This window comes from Orcinus orca, chromosome 7, assembly GCF_937001465.1.
Source record: "Orcinus orca chromosome 7, mOrcOrc1.1, whole genome shotgun sequence".
Classification (NCBI taxonomy): Eukaryota; Metazoa; Chordata; class Mammalia; order Artiodactyla; family Delphinidae; genus Orcinus; species Orcinus orca.
Window position 1 is genome coordinate 109,450,640 of NC_064565.1, and position 21,619 is coordinate 109,472,258.

General features: G+C 40.7%; 1 protein-coding gene across 1 annotated transcript; it reads right to left on the reverse strand.

Moving 5' to 3' along the window:
• Positions 1-1,622: 1,622 nt before the first annotated feature.
• Positions 1,623-10,939, reverse strand: TM4SF20 (transmembrane 4 L six family member 20). Its single transcript, XM_004262622.3, has 4 exons — positions 10,708-10,939; positions 5,421-5,486; positions 3,864-4,015; positions 1,623-1,914 (listed from the first exon to the last, which is right to left on the reverse strand). Exons 1-4 carry the CDS (start codon positions 10,888-10,890, stop codon positions 1,623-1,625), a joined length of 693 nt encoding a protein of 230 aa, XP_004262670.1. The 5' UTR covers positions 10,891-10,939.
• Positions 10,940-21,619: the final 10,680 nt, after the last annotated feature.

Sequence of the window (21,619 nt, forward strand, 5' to 3'; positions counted from 1 at the left end):
TGGGTAAGTGCTAACTTAGTTTGTTGAAATCATGCACTCTGGGAAGGCTTTTTCAAATAGTAGATTTTTAAGCTAGACCTTAAGGATAAATAGGTATTTATAGGAGTATAGGAAGAAGGTCTTTATACAGTAAATGGGTTCAGAAAAAAATGCCTATAAGTTCTTGATGTTACTGATTGGGGGGAGGGGGACAGCTATAATATATGTATTGTAAATTATTTCTAAAATCTTAAGCCCAGTGAATATAAATAATTGAAATAAAAAGCAGGAATGATCATATTCAGAAAATTGTAGATTTTGAGTTTTGTCTATTTTATAACATTTTAATATGGTAAATACGCTGTTTCGTTATCCTGTCTTAAAGTTTGGCATATATATAAGCCAGATTTCGAAAGACTGATTTTTTTTCCCTAGGTATTTATTGTTTTTTTAATTATTGCGAAAAATGCGAACATAGGAAAATTGAAGAGTGTAATGAATTGCCATATGCCTGTCACCTAAACGTAACATTTTTCAGTTGCTTCATTTTTTAACTGAAATGTCTTAAAAACATGGCATTTTCCCCCAAACACATAAATATGCATTTCTGAAAAATAAGGACATTTTCCTACATAACCATAAAACCATCATCAGGCATAAAAAAACTAACAGTAAGCCCTCAATATTACCTAAACCAGTCCTTGTGCAGGTTCCCCCAGTTATCCCCAACGAGGTTCACGTAATCTATTTGGTTGAATCATGTCTGTCTCTTTGCTCTCTTAATCTAGAATAGTTCCCTCCACCCATCCAACCTTTTATTTTTCTTATACTACATTTTCTTGTTGAAAACAGGGGACCATTGACTGTTTACTGTCCCACCTTTTGAATTTGTCTGAATAATGTCCTCTTTCCCTGGATTTTCTGTAAGCTGAATTAGGTCTAAAAACTTGATTGTATTTAGATTACTGTTCACACTTGAATAACTCAGGGGTTAGGGGCGCCAGCTTTCCACGCAGTCAGAAATCCACATGTAACTTTTGGTTGGGCCTCCATATGCTCGGTTTCTCTGTATCCAGGACTCTGCACCCACAGATTCAACCAACTGCAGATCGTGTAGTACTCTAGTATTTATTTACTCTTGGAAGAAATCTGCATTATAAGTGGACCTGCACAGTTCAAACCTGTGTTGTTCAAGGGTCAACTGTATATATTTAACCTTTTTGAAGTATAAAGAAATGCAATAAAAAGGTCCCATACTTTGGCTTCCAGTATAACTTCTGTTCCTGCTTACCCTCCTCCTTCCCTCCCTTCCTTTCTCCACATATGAGAACATAGTTAGAAAATCTGAATAGTACAGAAAGACACAAAACAAATTGAAAGCTTCTCTCCACTTTTCCCCAAAGTCAACCACTGATGATATTTTTCTTTCCATATGAAAATGTGCATTTACCAACATGCTTCAGTGTGGAAGCTTGACTTGTTTTTTAAGTACATCAAAGGTGACTTTAAAAACAACCTTTGGATTAAACTGACTCATCCACAGCTTTCTAGATAATGTTCCATTATTGAATTTCTAAAAGCATGTCTTTTAAATGTCATTCTAAAATGGTTCAAACTAGTATTTCCATTTTTTTATTATTAAACTACACAATTCGGTTTCTTCGCTTAGAGACTCCTCCACACAGACAGCCAAGGAAGCCGATGAGTATCTGACTGAGCCCAAACAGGGTCTCAAGAATGCCCACAAGCAGTAGACCTAAAAATACTGAGAAATGGATAATCCTATGCTTGTTTTCCATAGAATTGAAGTGTAAGCTGTATGTTCTCCAGTTACTGGCTGTTGTGTTGTTGTTGGAGGGATTATTGAAATCCGTAGGAGAAACACAAGAGTCGTCAAAGAACCACTGCAGATTGAAGGATTCTGGATGAATGGCACTGGACAAAATGAAAGAAATGATAAAGATAAGATATTCAGGAATACCACTGACCGTCTAAAGAATGCAGCATTGTGCCTAGAAAAGGACATGTATGGTAAAACAGAAAGTGCTTTTGTAACATCGTGCCCAGAAACTATAGCTAAGATGAGGGTTTCTGAGCATGTGCCGTTGTACTCTTAACAGTTGTAAAACGTTGACATCGTATATCCCATCACTCAACAAGCATCTACAGAGAATCTACTCTTAGGTTGAACTGTATGAAATTTTCTATGTCAGAAAGGGTTGAATATTAAGTTTCCTGTGGTCGCACCTATTCATGCAGGCACTCTTCTACTGGCTAAAGAAACTAAAACAAGCTCCCCCGTTCAAGGAGCTCAGTTCTTAGTGCAAAACTGGTGTGTTGCGTCTGTTCTTAAACCCGATGTACAATGTTTACTCACAAAAGGCATTTCATATATGTCTGGTTAAAACCTTGTTGTAACAAGGTATGGAGAATGAGAAACTTTTAGCCCTAACACATCTGTCCTGACATGATTTATCTTTGGTTTTCTACAGTAGGACTAAGTGTTCTTAGAGAGTTTGCATTTCTGCATACCAGCAACTGATGTGCAGCCTGGGAAGAACAACAGCATGTCAGCACGTGGAATATGAGTATGCTCATTGCAGTTTGCAGCGAGCGTAGGGTCACTCTTCTGTAATTGTTTACTCTCCGTAACTGTCTGTCTCCCCAACTAGAATGGGAATACCTTGATGCTGTGACCTCCAGCTTGGCCTGGCCCCTGGTACATGGTGAGTAGCCATGCGCTGAGGACTGAATGTGTATAGCATGTGTGGTTGAAATCTCTAATTTTCTACTCCAGCTCTACTAGTAAAGGGAGTTTCTTTGGATTTTGATCCACAACAGCTGTGGTATGCAAATTTTGAGAGATTTTTCTTTTTTAATGCAGCGAGATAAGGAAAAAGGGAAAAAAAAATTTTCATGTAACTACAAAAGTGAATTCTAGTTATTTTCCATACTGAACAATATATAGGTAACGAATGAATTAGGTTGTTCTTTTCTTCCAGTTTTACAAATTGTGCCTAGATTCAGGCCCAGAACCATCTTACAAGACTGAAATGAGCCATTTCCATGTAACTCTTCAGCATTATTTGTTACTCTGTGAGTTAAACTTTTGATTCATTGTCATGCTGACTGTGTTTCTATTATGTTTGCATGATTCCATTGGCTGCTGCTTTGTTTCTTTCTTAAGGCTTATAGGTAAGCCTCTAGATTTTTTTTTTACTTATTGTGTTTTTATTCAGTTTATCAAATTATAAAGGTAATATATGCTTAGGGCTTACAATTTTTTAAAATATTTATTTATTTATTTTGGCTGCGCCAGGTCTTAGCTGCAGTGCACAGGATCTTCCTTGTGGCACGCAGGATCTTTAGTTGCGGCATGCAGACTTCTTAGTTGGGACATGCATGAGGGATCTAGTTCCCCGACCAGGGATCAAACCCGGGCCCCCAGCCTTGGGAGCACAGAATCTTACCCACTGGACCACCAGGGAAGTCCCAGGGTCTACAGATTAAATTAGATCAGAAGTGGAGAAAGTCAGTGCTCCCTTCCTTCCCCCAGGGCATCCTCCATTACCATTCTCCAAAGATGAAAGTTAAGTTTTTGGTGTATATTTCCAGAACTTTTTAATATACATGCACATATGCAGCTGTAGATTTTTAAAGGACAAGGATAATCCATCTAAGTCAACTACTCCTTTTAGACGAGACCATACCCAAAGCACTCTGAATGCAGTGATTCCTCCATTTCTCTGCAATTGGGCCAATTGGGATTAATGTGCTAAATACCTAAGAATCTGTCCCACGCCAGATAACATGGCACTGGGTCAGCACCACACTATCCTAACCTAACTAGCTGCAGCTGTGTAAGACGGCAAAAGGTTACTCACGTTAAGTTTTCAAATGACAATTCACAACTGGAAGTTCTGTTGCCTTGAGAGTTACAAATGAGAGGGCCCTCCGCGATAGCCTGGATGGACACCGTCAGGCAGTATGCAGCTCCAGTGACTGTGATCACGTTCAGAAGTGATGAAAGAAACATCTGAAAAATAAAGTAGGCACATTTGCACATGTTGTTACATGTTGCCTGTCTGTTTCTAGTTTCAGCAGCACATGCAGTCTTTATCATCAGCTGCTGCCATTCTGCTGACACCTTACAGTCCTAGATCTTAAGATCACAGTTTGATTAGGTGTGACTTACACAAGAAGGCAGAGGGCAGAGTGCCTGCCATTTCATTAGACTTGCTAAAAGATCATTGGTCTTGCCACTGTTTCTGAAAAACCTGAACTCTTATGCTCTACGTGAACCTTGTCCATTTCAACGGACCACTACAGTGTGTCAGGAACAAAGATAGACTGTAAATAACTAGCAAAGTAACTATAATCCTATATGAATACCAAATGTCAGGAAAAGGTAATTTTAAAAATAAATAAACCAAACTCATGGCTATAAATATGTACCCTTTTAAACAGTGGCTCTCACCCCTGGGAGCACATGAGAATCACACAAGGTGCTTTTGAAAGATACTAATGCAGAATCTCAGGGGAGCCACCAGGCATTGGTATTTTTAAGATTTTCCGCAGGTGATTCTAATGTTCCCATCAGGCTGAGAACCATTGCTTTAAAACCTCAAGCTCAGTCAGGAATATTTACTGTGATTTCTTATTTATTGATCTACCTGCTTCCTTAAAGAATTATGAGAGCCCTCAGTGTTACTTCGTAACAATGTTCATGGCATAAAAAGTATGATGACTGGGAATTTTGGAGTCTGATGGATTTGGATACAAACCTACCTAATAACTGTGCTACACTGGCAGGTTATATGCTTTCTCTGAGGATCAATTTCTCAGTAAAACAGATCATAAAACGTATGGGTTTTCAGAAAAATAAGATAGCGTATTTGAAAATGTTCTGAGTATAGTGAGAGAAGGTTAATAAATACTAATTTCCTTTACTTTTAACATAGTTACAATTTTATACATGCCAAATGTTTGAAAAAATAAGTGTTGTCTCCTTTAACTTAACTGGATAAGGACAATTAACATTCTGCTCCTAGTAAACCAGTCTTTCACATGCATAAGAGAACTGAGGATACTTTTTCCCTAAGTATTTTATACACACCACAAAAGTAACAAGTATTTGAGTATTATGAAATTGATTACAGCCCTGAGTGCAGACATAAATCTCCTTTCTTTGAAAACTTTTAGACTGAAACCGAAGATTGAGGAGAGGTCTGAAAGCTCGCTCCAAAACCAAATTTTTATGGGAAAACAAAAAGACAAACTTCACACTTTCAGCATTATCATATAAATTATTCTAAATAACGTGTTTCTAGGACCAGCCCTGCCACTGGAGCCACACGGTGATTCAGGAGATGCTGACGCCTCGGCGGCTTTGCTGAGATGCCGGTAACTGCTTATCACCAGACCAGCTGTGCTGTGCTCACCCCGGTTTTGTTATTGCAGCATGCTCTTTTCCTCGCTGCTAAGGACATCGTTGTTGCTGGAATGACCTGGAAATTACATCAACAGGAACAAAGAATATTATTACTTCTCATCAGTTGATAAAGCAATAATCTTCACTTTCTACTTGCCAGCAATTGTGGGAAGCCAAGAGGCTTAAGAGAATAAAAAGGAGATGTGACAATGTCCTTGATCTTGTGACCCTTAACGATCCCCATTTGGACCATAAAGATTAAAAAGGGGGAAAGGATGGGGGATTTCAGTATAGCAATTTAAAACTTCCATCTACATTTTTACTTTGAGTCATTAGAGAGACTTGGATTTTAAATAAAGTTATTTATTCATTATTTTGGAGGAATGTTTCTGAAGGAATGGCTGCATCATCCAAAATTCACTTTTTTTTTTTTTTTTTACTATAATCTGCAACCACTTACCCAATTTCCCCAAAATAGTGTGAATTAATCTGGCAAGGATTCAGAAAGGAACTCGATGGTTTTGTCTGCCTGGTAGTTGGGAGCTAAGAATTCTGTCACTACCCTTCTCCCGCTTCCCTAACTTTCCTCTCACTCCCAGGGTCACCACCAGCTCAGTAGTTCCCCAAACTTATGATTTGAGAATTACTTTTAGTTCTACATTCTCCTTTCTACTCCTGTATCCATGGTATGGAATGATCTCACTTCACACTGATGTTTAGAAATCTTGTATTACATTCTGTGTCAAGGGAACACACATTGCTGGGGAAAGCTGTAAGAAATGATGCCATGTTCACAGGCCTTAGGTTAAAATTTCTACTAATAACTAGTCAGCAGCTATAACTAGAAATTCTTCATGAAAGAAGTTTTGTATCATTGAAGGGTTGAATGTCGATTACTTCCTTACACTTAAGATATTTTAGCCATAAGTTTTTTGCCGTCTCAGCACAGCTGCCCTTGAGTAGTTCTCTCTCTCTCCTTCCACTCTTGTTTTCTAACATTTTACTGAGTTCTAACAACATACCAGGCACTGTTATAGGTGCTATACGTGTTTTAGTTCATTCACAGCCTCGTAAAAATCCTATGAGGTAGGGCTTCCCTGGTGGCGCAGTGGTTGAGAGTCTGCCTGCCAACGCAGGGGACACGGGTTCGTGCCCCGATCCGGGAAGATCCCACGTGCCGCCTAGCGGCTGGGCCCGTGAGCCATGACCGCTGAGCGTGCGCGTCCGGAGCCTGTGCTCCGCAACGGGAGGGGCCCCAGCAGTGAGAGACCCGCGTACCACAAAAAAAAATCCTATGAGGTAGGTGCCAATTATCCCCATTTTACTGGGTCGGAAAACTGAGGCACAGGAAGCTTGAGTAACTTGCCTAAGAAAGTGGAAGGGTTGGGAGTCACAGTTGCGCATTAGGGTTCCAGAGCCCAGACTCAACCACTATTCCAGTCACACTGGCCGATTCTAGCAATTCTCTGTTCCTCCTTAGAGCTTGCACCTTCTCATCTTCCCCACCACCATCACCCCCTCACTCATCTCATTGTCCTCCTCCTAATTGCTCCTTCCCCAATCCATTTTTCCAAGACCATGTCCACCTTTGTCCTTTCAGAGCAGGTCTCGGATTGAACAGCCTTACAAGGCAGCTTTCCTGACAGACTTCACCCCACTCTGACCATGTGCTGACTCCGTGTCACATATGGAAAACACTGTATTGTTATCAAGCTTTGCTTGCATACTGCCTTGACCACCAACACTCTTATAATTCAAAGGGCACGTGTATGTATGGCAGCCTAGCCATTCAAGGCATAGCTGAGAGCCCAGAAGAAAAGGGAAAAGAAATGTATGTACCCAAATAGGTGTCAGTGTTCATGGGCTAAATTTCTTTTGTTGTACTTAGAAGTGATACTGCCTTCTGAGCTTAAGGAACAAATCATTTAGAACAGGAACTGGCAAACTGGCCCACTGCCTCTTTTTTATAAACTTTTATGAAAACAGACATGCCCATTTGCTTACTTATTATCCATGCTGCTTTGGCGCACCAGCAGTAGAGTTGAATTATTGTGAGAGAGACTGGCTCACAGAGGCTAAAATATTCACTACCTGGCTTTTCGCAGAAAAAAACTTGTTAACCCCTGATTTAGAAAATTAATCTGTTAAAAGAAAGAGCAACATTAAATTATAATTAAAATGGATAAATCATTCCATTTTCCTTATTGATGTAAATTAAACTCTGCTAACTTTCTTGAAGGTTAATTTATTTCAGAGATGCTGAAAGAGATACTTTCATAGTTCGCTTCTCTTGCAAAGGAATTTTATAAAGTAATAATAGCTTATCATGTATGAATCCTCACCTGGTTGACTTCATGGCATGTTGACACATCTTTGTTACATCATTATGGGTAACTTGATAACTCTGTATTTCAACCATTTTGCTTATTCAGAGCTTTGGAAATTAGAGGGGCTCTTTATAGGATGAACATTAAAATGTGAAAGTGTGTGTGTGTGTGTATGTGACTGAATTATAAGTCTTCCAGATAATCTCCTGCACAAGTAAGTAATCTTGAGAATAATCTTTCTCTTCAATTCCTAAGCACATTTGAATGCATGAGTTTTTGTGAAACTTTCTTGATAGTCGTTTGTTTTTATAAAGAAGTAGCACTGTTTATTTTTCCTTACAGAAATCCATATTTTCATCCAGTTTTAGAAATAAGGCATATGATTTCATAAGTGAAGTACAGAAGAGCTTTAGACCATTACAACTCTAATAGAATTCAAACTTTCAGCGTTCCTCTAAGTACTTGAACATGAAAGTAACAAACAAAACAATGGCTCATTATATAAAATCTATTTTGAAAATTTTTGTTAGACATAATATTTTCTAATGTAACGTTCAACAATTTCTTCTATGTTAAGATTTTAATAATTGGTGAATTATTACACAATAAGTGAACTCAGTAAATAGGCATGATTAAGATTAGGCTTACAATTAATCTATAAAATAAAATGGTCTTTATTTTTTAGAGGAAACATTTCAAGGAAACGTTTCAAGTCGTTTTTTCAGGACTTGGAAAAAGAATGTGTATTGATTTTTCCATTTAGCAGATAATAGGTGAAGGTAATTACGTAACATTTTTACTCTTAGTTATGGTTTCAAAGATGACAAGGTTCACCTCTGTTTTGGGTAAATCATAAAACCATAAAATGACTGTATTTTATGGAGTAATCGATAATGAATTCCATAGTTTTTATTATTGACTACTTCCTGCAAAATTCCCTGTTTTTGAAACAATACTAATTTAAAATGCTACAGATTAGAAAGATTTCAAGAACTATGACAAAAGTGCTTATCACGACAGTGATTTCTTCATTAACTTTTCTGTGTATTTACAAGTATATTGAGAGTTCAATGTTTTGAACTAAGTCAGTATTTTGATAGATGTAAAGGACACAATTCCCTTTGAAAAAAGATATTCTTCCACATTCTATATATAGCCAAGGATCAAGAAAATAACCTTTCTATCACCCACTTATTTGCTTGTGAGCCTAGTCTAGAGTTTGAGGCTCTAGCTATAAAATGTCTATTGAACTTTTCAAAGAGTTGTTTGATACTTTGAAGATATTCCACAATACCGAGTAATAGTAAGAGCCTGGCGTGATACCAGCACATTGTTAATATTTATTGAGGTGATAAAGCAAACTTAATCCTGGAACAAGAAAAGTCCAGGGCTTCCCTGGTGGTGCAGTGGTTGAGAGTCCGCCTGCCGATGCAGGGGACACGGGTTCACGCCCCGGGCCGGAGCCTGTGCTCCGCAACAGGAGAGACCACAACAGTGAGAGGCCTGCGTACTGCAAAAAAAAAAAAGTCCAGATTCTCTGAAACGATTTCATATTTATATAATTTTTCTATGCTTCAGTTTCCTGGTCACTTAAGTTTATGGGTTAAGTTATAGATCTTGTCTTTCCCCTTTGTCAGCCTGAGACAGGTGATGAGGATTATGTTGCTAATACTGGTGGAAAACAGAGCTTTGGAGTCAGATAAATCTGGAATTGGGTTTCACACCTACTATGTGACCTTGTTAACATTCTTAACCTTCTGTTTGCTGGTCTGTTAAAATACAAATGTTAATAACTACTCAGCCAAGTTATTATAACATTTAAATAAGATAGTGTAATGTATGAACCCAGTGGTTAGCACTTAACAGTGGTCTCTCTTTCATATATAATGACCTACAAGTGTTTTCATGTTAAGTCTGGAGATAAGACTAGAATAAGACTAGAAGCAATAACTGATCATCATTGTAACACACATACACACACACACATACATCCAAGCAAAGGCGCATTTCTCTGGCATTAACGAGACCACAAGTGGGTGTTATAGCACCCAAGTGGTATAACAAAAACAAGGCTCTTGAATGCTGAATTTTCAAACTTCAATTACATCCCCATTTGACTGATACGGAAACAAAATCACAGGATAAATGATTTGCTAACAGTAGTATATTGGAGAATATACAACCAGAATATCTCAATATCCTGTCATGTCTGAAAACAGGATTTATTGCTCTACACCATGGGTACTACCCAGGCCTGCCGAGTCAGAGTTCCCAGAAGGTCTGTGAATCTGCACGTATTACAAGTGCCTCGGGTGACTTATGACCAGGTACCTTGGGGAGTTCTATCTTACACTGCTCTGCTACGGATTTCAACAAAGATAGCCCTATTAAAAATGATCGAACATTAAACAAGCACCACGATGTATGGGTTGTAAAAGATCTGAGTCAAAACATCCCTGAGGTCAGAAAGCCAGGGTTTCAAGTCCCAAACCTCTTGGGCCAACTCCCCTCGGTGCAGGCAATGCCACGTTCATGCCTCACAGTCATCATCCAGGAGACTCATCGGGCATGGAATGTTCTTGCCCTTCCTATTGAGCACTTCTCGCTTTTGCTGTATTCCCTGTGAATACTCAGAGCTGGTTTTGGCAAAGGAAAGCTGAGGGAATAAATTCAAAAAGTCCCGAACACTAACTATGAAGCTTGGAAGAGCAGCCTTATATGCGAAGAAGTATGATACGTAATTACCCAACCAATTTTTATCAATATCTTATTTTTTGCCCAAGCTCCCTAGCCTGTACCACAGTTCATTTAAATTGTTGTTCTTCACTGATGCCAATATAAATTAATACCGTACTCACTGATCCTCACTATATCCTAAGCCAAGACATAGCTCACGGCAAGGCTGCAAGATGGTCTTTAGACCGCGTTCAGTAAAATAGCTCCAAATCAAGTCAAATAAATTTCACTCACCATCAGACCTGCTCCAATAATCCCAGGGAACAACCATTCAAAGCAAGAGATGGGGTTTTTAAAAGTTTGGTCTTCCTCCACTAAGTTGACAATTAGAGGTATTGCATTGAGAGTTACTCCCAACAGAAGTAGAAGCAGCAGGCTGAATCCATTGCAGGCTGTCCATCCTTCACAGCAGGTCATGGTCACCCCCTGGTTTGAGGAGAAACCCTGTCAGGGTGGCTGTTTTTGTGGCACTGTCTTGCCTTTTATCCTGAGCTTTCTAGTTAAAGCTCAGCACTTACCAAAAAAAAAAAAATTACAGAAATGAGTTCAGAGTCCAGTAGGGCAGGACATTATTATGAGGAGCATTGCAGGAAGTAAGGACGATTTTACGTTACCATGGGGTGGGGAAGGTAGGTGGGAAAAAAATCTGTGGTTGCTACTAGGTAAATTTATGCATGAAAATCAGCAGATAAGAAAAATGGGTTTAAGATACACCCTTCTAACATATTTTACTTTATACCAGTATGCCATATAAAAAGTAAAAACAAGAATATCCAGTTAATATAACCTATTTTTCTTGTTGTATTGATATTATTACCAGCTATGGAAGGTCCTTATTTTGAAATGGTTCAACAAGAAAATGAATATATATGAGATTTGGAGAAAACATTTTCTCTACTGCCAATGTTCTTGATTAGTCAAAATGTTAGGGTTCAGTTTCAGGCTGTATGCTCACACACACAAAACAGGCTTTCTACTTCTTCGTCTCTACCCTATGAAGACTGACTGCTGGTCCTGTGTCTGTTTACTGTGAGATGCCTCTATATTCTCATAATAAATTATCCCCCTATTAGTACTTTAAGTGGGCTTCTTTTTTTTTTTTGAAAACAAAGCCAAAGTTACTAAAACCAAAGATAGAAAAGTATACAAATAACTTGCCATACTAAAATAGCAAAAGGAGTCAAGAAAACGGAAGGATTCTATCAAGATGGGCAAAGAAGCAGGATTCCTCTCGGCTTTGGAAGATGGCTAGAATTTGGCACAAAAAGATGGTCAGAAAGGTATTTCATGTACCACTGTCAGTTGCAGAAAACCCAAACTCTTCTAGCTGTGCTAAGCTGGTAGAAGGATAATTGGGGAATCGAGTACAAAACTGTTGGGAGGGCTGGAGGGGCAGTCTCCAGGAATGCCTTCCAGGACATGACTGCTGAATGGCCCCAGGGGAACTTCTGCCTCTGCAGTCCTCACAAAGGCAGGGAAATCAAGAAGCCACCTCTGGAATGCATACACCACGGCAGCCACAGTCCAGGAACCCACCGCCACTGCTGCTGCCACTGCCCCTCCACAACCTCAAGGGTAGACAGGACCCTGGAACGCTGAATTTGACTTCTCCTGCCACTGCAACTTCTTCTTAGCTTCCATGAAAGTAGTATCTGGACCCAGAAACATTGCGGCCGTGCAGAAAACTCAAAACCCCTGCCCCCCATCTTCCTTCACAGCCACAGACAGAAGCAGCAGAAAGAGGGCCTCTACCTCCTTGCTGTCTTCCATATTGTTACTGAAAGTGGGGTCTGGCTGCTCGCCACTCAGAAGCCAATAAAGAGGCATGTTGGTGGAAAGGAAAATTTGCCGAGGGGAGGGCGGACTCCTGTCCAAAGGCCGACTCCCCAACCCACTGACAATCAGTGGGCAAGAGCTTTTATAGACGGAGGCTGGGGGCTACATGCAGAAACAGCACAGTCAGCTCTGAGAGTCATCTTGAAATTGGTCATTCAGTGGTCTGACCAGGGTCATCTTGATTGTTTTAAGTACAGTTAATCTTCAGTTCCAGGGTCGGTTTGTTCCCATTGCCTTGAGACCTGTTCTCGGAATTGTGGCAGCTTATGTCGTGGCTACAGTCTGGTCATCACGTAGTTAACTTCTTCCACCTGATGGGGCTTTCAGTATCTATAACACAGCTCACAGGATACGGCTCAGAATATTATCTATAGCCCCTGAGGAGGAACTAAACGTCCTTGACTTTGCTTAATGACCAAACTATTATTATTTGGTCTCCTTTGACTCTTTTCCTTTGTTACTGCATGTTCTCACTTCTCTGATTAAACTTACTCTTTTCTAAAGTTTTTCTACAGACAAAATACAGGCTGAGGACATGGGGTGGGGGGCAGGCAAGGACCGCAGGGTCCTGCTCCGTTTCAATATCGCTCAAGGATTGATCTAATTATTGCAATATCCAGACTTAGATGTAGAGTATTCTGGAAAATGTAGTTTTGCCACCCATGTGGGATCTTAATTCCCCAACCAGGGATCGAACCCGTGCCCGCTGCATTGGAAGTGTGGAGTCTTAACCACTGGACCACCAGGGAAGTCCCTGGAAAATGTAGTTGGTAATCATTCCAGTCTCTACTGTACCGAAAGCTATACTAGAATGACATTGAAATGAATATTGAGGAAGACAATTCACCAGGGTGATTTCATTTAAATTATATGGAAAAATCTTTCTCTAGAGTAGCTGGGATTACCATTACTATGTACCATTTTAAGTGATTTCAGTCATGTTTGTGTTTCTTCCATGTCTTAGATGTCTAGAATGTCTAGATATACTTACATGTCTAGGATGACATGTAACATTTTAAAAACGAGTTAAAACTACCTGTTTGATTCACATGAGAACACATCTCAAGAAAACATATTAGAAAAATATGGTTTTTCAAGGGATAGGACTTAATATATGAGAGAGAATGGAGTCACAGCCAAGTCATATTTGTGCCATTGGTGAAAACAAGAGGTAAAGCAAAACACTCTGTTTTGTCCTCCCCCCGCCCGACCCAATGCTTCTTCTCCTAGCCCACTGCACACCACGGACCTAGGAGCAGTAAGGATTGTAGTCAAACACCAGGGACCACATTTCCTAAAATTCTCTAGCTTTTACTGTCTTCTGCTCACTCCATGGTTGGAGTTAAGTAGCTCCAACCATGCACTGAGTATGCCTGACAGTACTACCCCAGGAGGAATTCATGTGATATGAATGGGTATTAAACATTCACCCATGTTATGTCAGGCGTCCTCTTCTAAACACACTTCAGTCAAATCAGTTGAGGCTGATTTGACTGAAAAACTTGGGCTTTATATACAGATATGGCTAACTGTCCACTAGCATTTGTGTTTTTACATTTCATGTAGAGTGGTTGAGAAGTGTCCACCCAGCCCCGGACTACATTTCCCAGTTACCCATGCCTCTGGGTTGGGCCATGTAACTATTTCTAACCAATGGGAAGTTATTTTCATCTAAGGAGATTACAAAGTGATGGAGGTCATCCATTTTCTTCTTTTCCATCTCTAGTTTGGAGACAACCAAACTACTCTGGAAGTCATGTGCTGAAAATATCAGCTTCCACGGACCTAAATCTGTACCAGCTAGAGGCCCCAACCCCTGCCCCTTCTGCCCACCTAGGACTGCTCAGGATAGTTGACATCAACAAGCAATAAATGTCTATTATGTTAAGTCATTGTGTTTTTCATTGTATGTTTTTGTGTCAATGTTAGAGTAGCTAGCATTACCCCAATGAATTCAGTGTGTCCCTTGTCTTTCACCTCAAAACCTTCCAGACCTTTGCAACATATTGCTGAAAGTCAACTCCATCATTTCCACCCCTCCTCAAAAACATCAAAAAAAATGAGAAGCCCATGCACCGCAATGAAGAGTAGCCCCCACTCACCGCCAACTAGAGAAAGCCCGCGCATAGCAATGAAGACCCAATGCAGCCAAAGATAAATAAAAAACAAATCAAAACAAGACACTGAGATACCATATTTTCCTAGAGTTTTATTCAGAAATTAGGAAGATTAGGGAACATTAGAAACTGTAAGAAATATACTGTACTGGTTATATACTTACTGTATATAACCAATATAAGTAGGAATACAAGTGCAGAAGTTCCACAAACAGAAAAGTAAATGTTTCAAAAGAATGAAATATATTTAAAAGTATCATTTCATTCCGCTGACCCCATTAGTGGGAATTTTTGCACCCTCAGAACCAGGCTGTGACCTATTTGTGTTGCAGGGCAGATTTTGACCGATGGATCATATTGGATTGAGAGTTGTTTATATATACATAAACAAATTTTAATGCCCACTGTAGCCAAAGTATATACAAGAGTCTGTGGGCTAGAGAACCTGTGAATTTAATTTTGAGAACTCAGTAGACTCCTGTGCTGCTAAAGCTGTAAAGGCTTGTAGAGATTCTCAGCTCGACCTTAGTATTTTATAGATGAGAAGTAAGACAGTCAGATTCAGGGAAGCTAAGGTGACTCGCTCATGGTTAGGCTGGGACTTCTAACTTCCAGTCGGGTGTCTTTCTGTTCAATTGTAAACTTGATATTTAGATGAACCAGCTGGTGGACAGAAACCAGACGCAATCCCACAGCACGAATCAGATCCTGTAGACAGACCCACCTTTGGACCTGTCGGCCCCGGAACACGAAACACCCTCTTTCCAAGAGCATGGTGGCTCTCCACCCAGCCACATAAACAGGATGGCAGGAGTAGCTAGAAAAACAGATTCAGTATAATTTTGTATTTGGCAAATTGAGTATGTGTTACCTTGGAAACACAGCAAAGTACCAGTAAATTTTGGTTTTAAGCTATGGGCCCTCAAGGAGACTGCAGGGGAGTGAGAGCTTATGTACAAACAAGCCATCTCAGTGCCACATGCTGAATCCTGTTTTAGAGTCAAGTCCCAGTGGTGGTCCCTCCTTCCCAGAGGAGGTCTCCATGGGGGTGATTCGTCAATAATCACAGGAGTTTTCCATGCACCCAGCAGCACCCTTAGATTTGGGCAAGAGGCCTGAGGCCCTGCATGTTAGGGTCCCACATACCAAAAGCATATGGACATAAATCTATTAAAGAATACAAGGGCCCCTCTGCCACGTAGGATCCAGAACTTGGCCGGTAATCCTCAACATTCGCTGCTGCGAGATGACACACCGTTCGGGCCCTGGGGCAATGGTGTCCACAGCCCTTGCCCTATGTCCTGGAAACAGGGGCTCACGACTGCCGTGGAGGTTTGTGGGCTGATTGCTTCAGAAAGCATGGAGGAGGATTTGTGGGATGGAGAGACACTTAGGCAAGAGAAGCGTCTGACTGACTTGTCAAATGCTTCTTCAGAATATTCTTGTATCATAAAGTATCATTTCCATAAGGAGTGGCAAGCATCCATTTTTTTGCATCTTCTTTTGTGTTCTAATTCCTTGTCCTGGAGATACTCACATGTCCCTGTGGTGTCCACAACATTTGCATGTGGTTGCTGAGCAGTGTTTACAGTATTAAACAACACAGATTTTCCCTACATTTGTTTACATGCATGAAATGGGCTATTGATTCTTTACTGTGGCACTACATGGACATTAAACACTAGACTTGTGATTGCTTTTACTCTCATAATGTATCTGCTAAAATTTAATTACATATTTTTGAAAGAAATATTTTAGTTTTACTTAAATAATTTTAATTTAAAATGTTCATTAATTATAATTTGATTTTTATCTTTTAACTTTGTAGGTAATTTTGAAGATTTTTTTCCAAGAAAGTTAAGCTTTAAGCATGTGAAAAAAACTTTAAATTTTTTACTTTTACACTTTCTATTTTTTTGATGAAAATATATTTAAATTTTGTACAGTTTGAATACTTTTACATTTCATTTTTAAACCTTTAGATCATTACTGTCAATAGATTACAAGTTATTTTTTAATCTTTATTATTCCAAATAGTTAATAATTTGCTGAAATGAAGGTAAGGAAAAACACTCTGTAATAAACATATAATAATTTATGAATTATGTGTATCTCTATTTTACTACTCATCCGACATCCTGACCCATCAACATAATACCCAGACACAATGCAGTAGTGATTAAATTCAGTTGTCTTTGGCATTTTGCCAAAAGTCACACAGTTATACATATTTTTTCCTTTTTTTTTCTTTTTTTCTTTTTTTTTTTTTTTTTTTTACAGTACGCGGGCCTCTCACTGTTGTGGCCTCTCCCATTGCGGAACACAGGCTCCGGATGCGCAGGCTCAGCGGCCATGGCTCACGGGCCCAGCCGCTCCGCGGCATGTGGGATATTCCCAGACCGGGGCACTAACCCGTGTCCCCTGCATCGGCAGGTGGACTCTCAACCACTGCGCCACCAGGGAAGCCCTTTCATATGGCTTTTATGATGGTATATCTGACCAGGCAAAAGGATAGAGCACATCGTAACAGTCTGTTAGCATGATTTATTGCTTTATAGTATTGAGACTGTACAGTCTGTAATTCCATTTGTACCCAAGTCTCAGCCCTGCAAACGTTAGGGCTGGGATGCATGCAAACAAAGGTGGAGGGCATCCGAGCCGAAGTACAAAATAGGCACACGGAGAATGGGGCAGGCTTGGGATAGTCAGGGTGTGTGTGGCTGGAGTCCAAGGAGCAGTGAGGGGCTGGGGTGGCAGGGGTCACAGTCCGGAGAGGCCTGAAAGCCACTCTTAACTGTCTGTGCTCATCCCGTGGGGACTGGCGGCCCTGGAAAGTTAGGTGTGGGAGGAGGAAGTCCCAGCAGTCCAGGGGATGGGTGAGATGTTCTTCCTGCAGGGCAGCCAGTTAGGATGCTCAAAACCATGTCTTCTGGGAGGGAAACCCAAAGATGCCCTTCAGTCGAAGGATGGGAGGTAGGGTTTGGATAGGTTCATTGCAAATCTTGCTTTCATATAGAGTTGCCACCCCCCGCCCCGTAAAGAAGTGGGGACTGATTATTGTTCTTCCCTACATCACCTGAGGCAACAAAAAATATTAAAAGAGAGTGTGTTCTTTCAAACGGAATATCTGGTCATTCCTTGTTTGTTCATGGGATGCTATCGGGTAGAACACCCTTCGGGGAAATGTTGTGGAAGGTGAAATTGGAAGGAAGTCATGACGTAGTAGGAAAATGCACTGGTGATGTGAGGCGGCCCCTCCAGACGTCTGGCTTATGCAGGTCCCTCTGCTTCATGTGTCTTTCTCACAAACAATTTCTTCTTCATGTCTTATGTTGCTATGATGTGGTATATTTTCTCAAACAGTGTGTTTTTTAAAAGTTTTATTGGAGTGTAGTTGATTTACAATGTGTTAGTTTCTGCTGTACAGCAAAGTGAATCAGTTATACATATACATATATCCACTCTTTTTTAGATTCTGTTCCCATATAGGTCATTACAGAGTATTGAGTAGAGTTCCCTGTGCTATACAGTAGGTCCTTATCAGTTATCTATTTTACACACTATTATCTATAAAATAGAAAGCTAAAATAAACATTGTTAATTTAATGGGATCTTGGTTTCAGTCCACAGTCACCATGAACCTTGACATTCAACTTCCTAAAGTGCTCCACTCTGCCCATAGGCTCAACTTGGAGCAATAAAAATGAAGCAGACAAGAGCTTGCTTTCTCCACCTTCTTATCCCAGAGGAAAGAGGAACATACCTCTGTATTAGAGCGAAGGGGAAAACGGGAGTAAATGCGTAGCTCTTTTAGAGTCGTGTGCCTTAACTATGGCAGAGCAAAATGGAAAACCTCCAGGAAAAGATCTGAGAAGCAGTTCTAATAGAGTTGTTTATTATGTATCTGCAATAAATAATCACGAGCAAAATAACAGCGAGCTGTTTTGCCCATAGAGGTAGTTTTCCATACAGTTTCTAAACCAGCGTAGATTAGATGTAGAGGATTTGACTGCGGTTTTGTGTATGTAGAAGCGTATATGATGATGTTTGTCGTATTCTTTAGAGTCATGAAAGCTTATAAGTCATGGGGGAATTGGTTGAAGTATAACTCACTGCTTAATTCAATTCATCCAGCAAGTATTTACTTGAGAATCTACTGTGTGATAGGCTCTGTTCTAAGCACATGGGATACAGCAGTGAATAAACCCAACACAAATCCTTGCCACCTGACATTTCCATGCTCATGGGAGGAAACAGAAAATAAATATTAATGGATAAATATTGAGTACATTAGAATGTGCTGAGTTCAACGGAAAAGTAAAAGAAAATTACAAACGTGGTGTGGTTTTGTAATTTCAAATTAAACCATAGCCATGATATAGGCTATTATGCAGCTTTTAGAAAATGAGATAAATGCATATAGTACACATTGAAAGCTCTCTAAAACTAAGAGGAAAAAACCAAATTACAGAACAATAGAAAATCGTTTAGACGTGTATGTGCGTGTGTCTGAAAAGATCTGAAGAGATATACACCAAAACACACTTCTGCAAATCTCCCATCTACCCACCACCCAAACCGCTGCAGACACTAGATAGGTTGCTTTGTCCTGGGTGGGTTTTTCCAAGCCCTCCTTTCACTGAGGGTGACACTTAGAGGGTCCACACTTCCCACAGGGGTCTCTGCTTCAGTTCCCCTTTGCCCAGCCCAAGGATGCTGCATGTCAAATTTGTAGCCCTCTTGCATCTCTTCCCCTGGGGGCTGCCTTTACTCTCCTGAGCCAACTCTACACTTAAAGGGGAGCTTGTTATATTTTGTGCAGAATCTCTAACTGTTTTGCAGAGACAGAAGGCTTTTTGGGGTATCTAGCCTACCATATTGCCAGAAATGGAAATGATCAATAGAGTTTTTAAAGAAGCTATAAAAAATTAAAGTTAAAAACAATTAATTTATTCATTCCCTATCTGTTCTTGAAAGGAATATATTGACAATAGGATGCCACATCATGGGGAGGGAATTCTTTGCCTATCAAAATATTAGGAGAAATGCTTAGAGGAAATGATGGAGCCCTCCAACATGTTGTTAGGAAAAATATGCCAAAACCCTGCAATCAAATCTGAGTTATTTGTCATTCTAGAAATGAGCACACAGTGGTAATCATAACCTATATTTTATTAACCATAAAACAAAATAATTTATATGCATCATTTTTAGCCTCATTTTTAAAGATAGGGTTGCAATCAATCATGTTACTAAATTATTTGCTGTGAAACTTTATTTCCTGTCTAAATAGATTCAAGTTTTTTCCCCCTGTACCAATTATCCCTAGATAATGAAGACCTCCAGTATTCCCATTTTAAAAAGGAGGGTATTGAGACTCAAAGAGGTCAAGTACTTTGCCCCACATCCCCCAAGTGCTGACTTAGAGCCGGGGTTCTAGGCCAGGTCTCAGTGATGTCAGGTTCAGGCTCTGTCCATTCTGGGCGTGAAGCCAGGGCGGGGTGGCCGGCACCTGCGGCATTGCTCCAGCCCACCTGCTCTAGGACTTGTTCCCCTTCCTGTTTCTCATCCTCTCTCCCAGACCTGTGCCTCCCACTCCATTTGGCCTCAGGATCCAGGGTCCAGTTTTAGGTCTGCTTTCCCGGCTTCTACCTTCAGGGCAGAAATGCTCTGTCTCTCTCTCAAGTCCCACCCCTCCCAACTCCAGGTGGAGACCACTAGTCTGGTGGGACCTGATTCGAATGCGCCACTCTCCCTCTGGGCCCAGAGCTGACAGATGAGGGGTGTGTGAGGGTTGGATGTCACGTCCCATATTCTGTTCCTGTGACATCATCGTGATTAGCTTAAGGCTGTGACCTCAGCCGAGTGCCTGCGTCAGTGGGAGAGCTGACTGGCTATTGACGACTGTGGCTACCTTGTTCCCTTGATCCTTGCCTGCCTCTGGGTCCCAATACCCCATTACCTGGGTTCCTGCCACAGACCTCTCACATGTTCAAGATGCAATGACTGGTGATTTCTTATCACTGTTAACACAGTTCATAACAGAGTCATGACAATGTTATAAGGTAATTTGCAGACTTTGTTTCCCTAACACGAAGATTGTCTATTATGGAAGACTGAGGAACTAGCCTTTCTGAACACACAGAGAGTAAACCAACACACAGTGTTAGAAGCAAGGCTACATTTTCCAAGAGTGAATATAAACATGAGACCAAATGATCCATGATTGTGTGGATCCAATTGCTAGGGACACGCGACAACTGTCTTCAAATTGGATTTCACCCAGCTAAAAATCACTAGTTGTCTATCTTATTTGTGTACATTCTCAAGAAAAGAGGGTATTCAACCTCTTTCTACAGTCGGGGATTTTTTCCTGTGTCACTAACCTAAATGCTTCTATGGTTTGAGGCTGGCTGGCCTTCCTCTGTCTTTGGAATAGATGGAAAACATGGGGCAAATGTAAAAAATCAGAAAGAGCCCTTCAGGGCTTCCCTGGTGGCGCAGTGGTTGAGAGTCCACCTGCCGATGCAGGGGACATGGGTTCGTGTCCCGGTCCGCGAAGATCCCACGTGACGCCTAGCAGCTGGGCCCGTGAGCCATGGCCGCTGAGCCTGCGCGTCCAGAGCCTGTGCTCCGCAGCGGGAGGGGCCACAACAGTGAGAGGCCCGCGTACCGCAAAAAAAAAAAAAAAAAAAAAAAAAAAGAGCCCTTCAGATGTTGACAAATAACTACTAAAGTACCTTTTAGTCACTTTTTTCTTTTCCAGAACATGTTATTCTGTCTCATTATTTTATTTATTTATATTTCCTTAGTTCTGTTTCTTCAGTCTGGTTTTGCCCACTTCTCCCCTTTCCTGTTTAATTCCCTCCCTTGCCTTAACCCCGCAGTGCCTTTCCAGAGCTTCCAGAATAAAATCCAGACTTCTTAGGATGCTTCACGGGGCCCTTCTCCGGGTGGGTGTAAATTACCTCTGGCTTCTCCCCACTCCGGCATCGTTTTCTCCTCCTCCAGCCCTGCCAGCCTCTCTCTCTCTGCAATACATGTGTTCCCACCTCAGGACTTTGCACTCACTGTGTTTGTCAGCTGGAATCGAATCAGGAAAAGAGAAGCCCCTCTAGCAATTGTTTTTGAAGGAGAGAAAGATGTCCTTCAGAGGATTCGACGCCGTCGGATGAAAGGATTGGAAGGGGATG

Excerpts from the sequence above, each read along its gene's own strand:
- TM4SF20 (XM_004262622.3), bottom strand. The coding sequence starts at position 10,890 with ATGACCTGCTGTGAAGGATGGACAGCCTGCAATGGATTCAGCCTGCTG. Across the intron at positions 5,487-10,707 it reads TTATTGGAGCAGGTCTGATG|GTCATTCCAGCAACAACGAT; the intron begins GTGAGTGAAATT and ends TGTAATTTCCAG. Across the intron at positions 1,915-3,863 it reads TTGTCATTTGAAAACTTAAC|TGCCATTCATCCAGAATCCT; the intron begins GTGAGTAACCTT and ends CATTTTGTCCAG.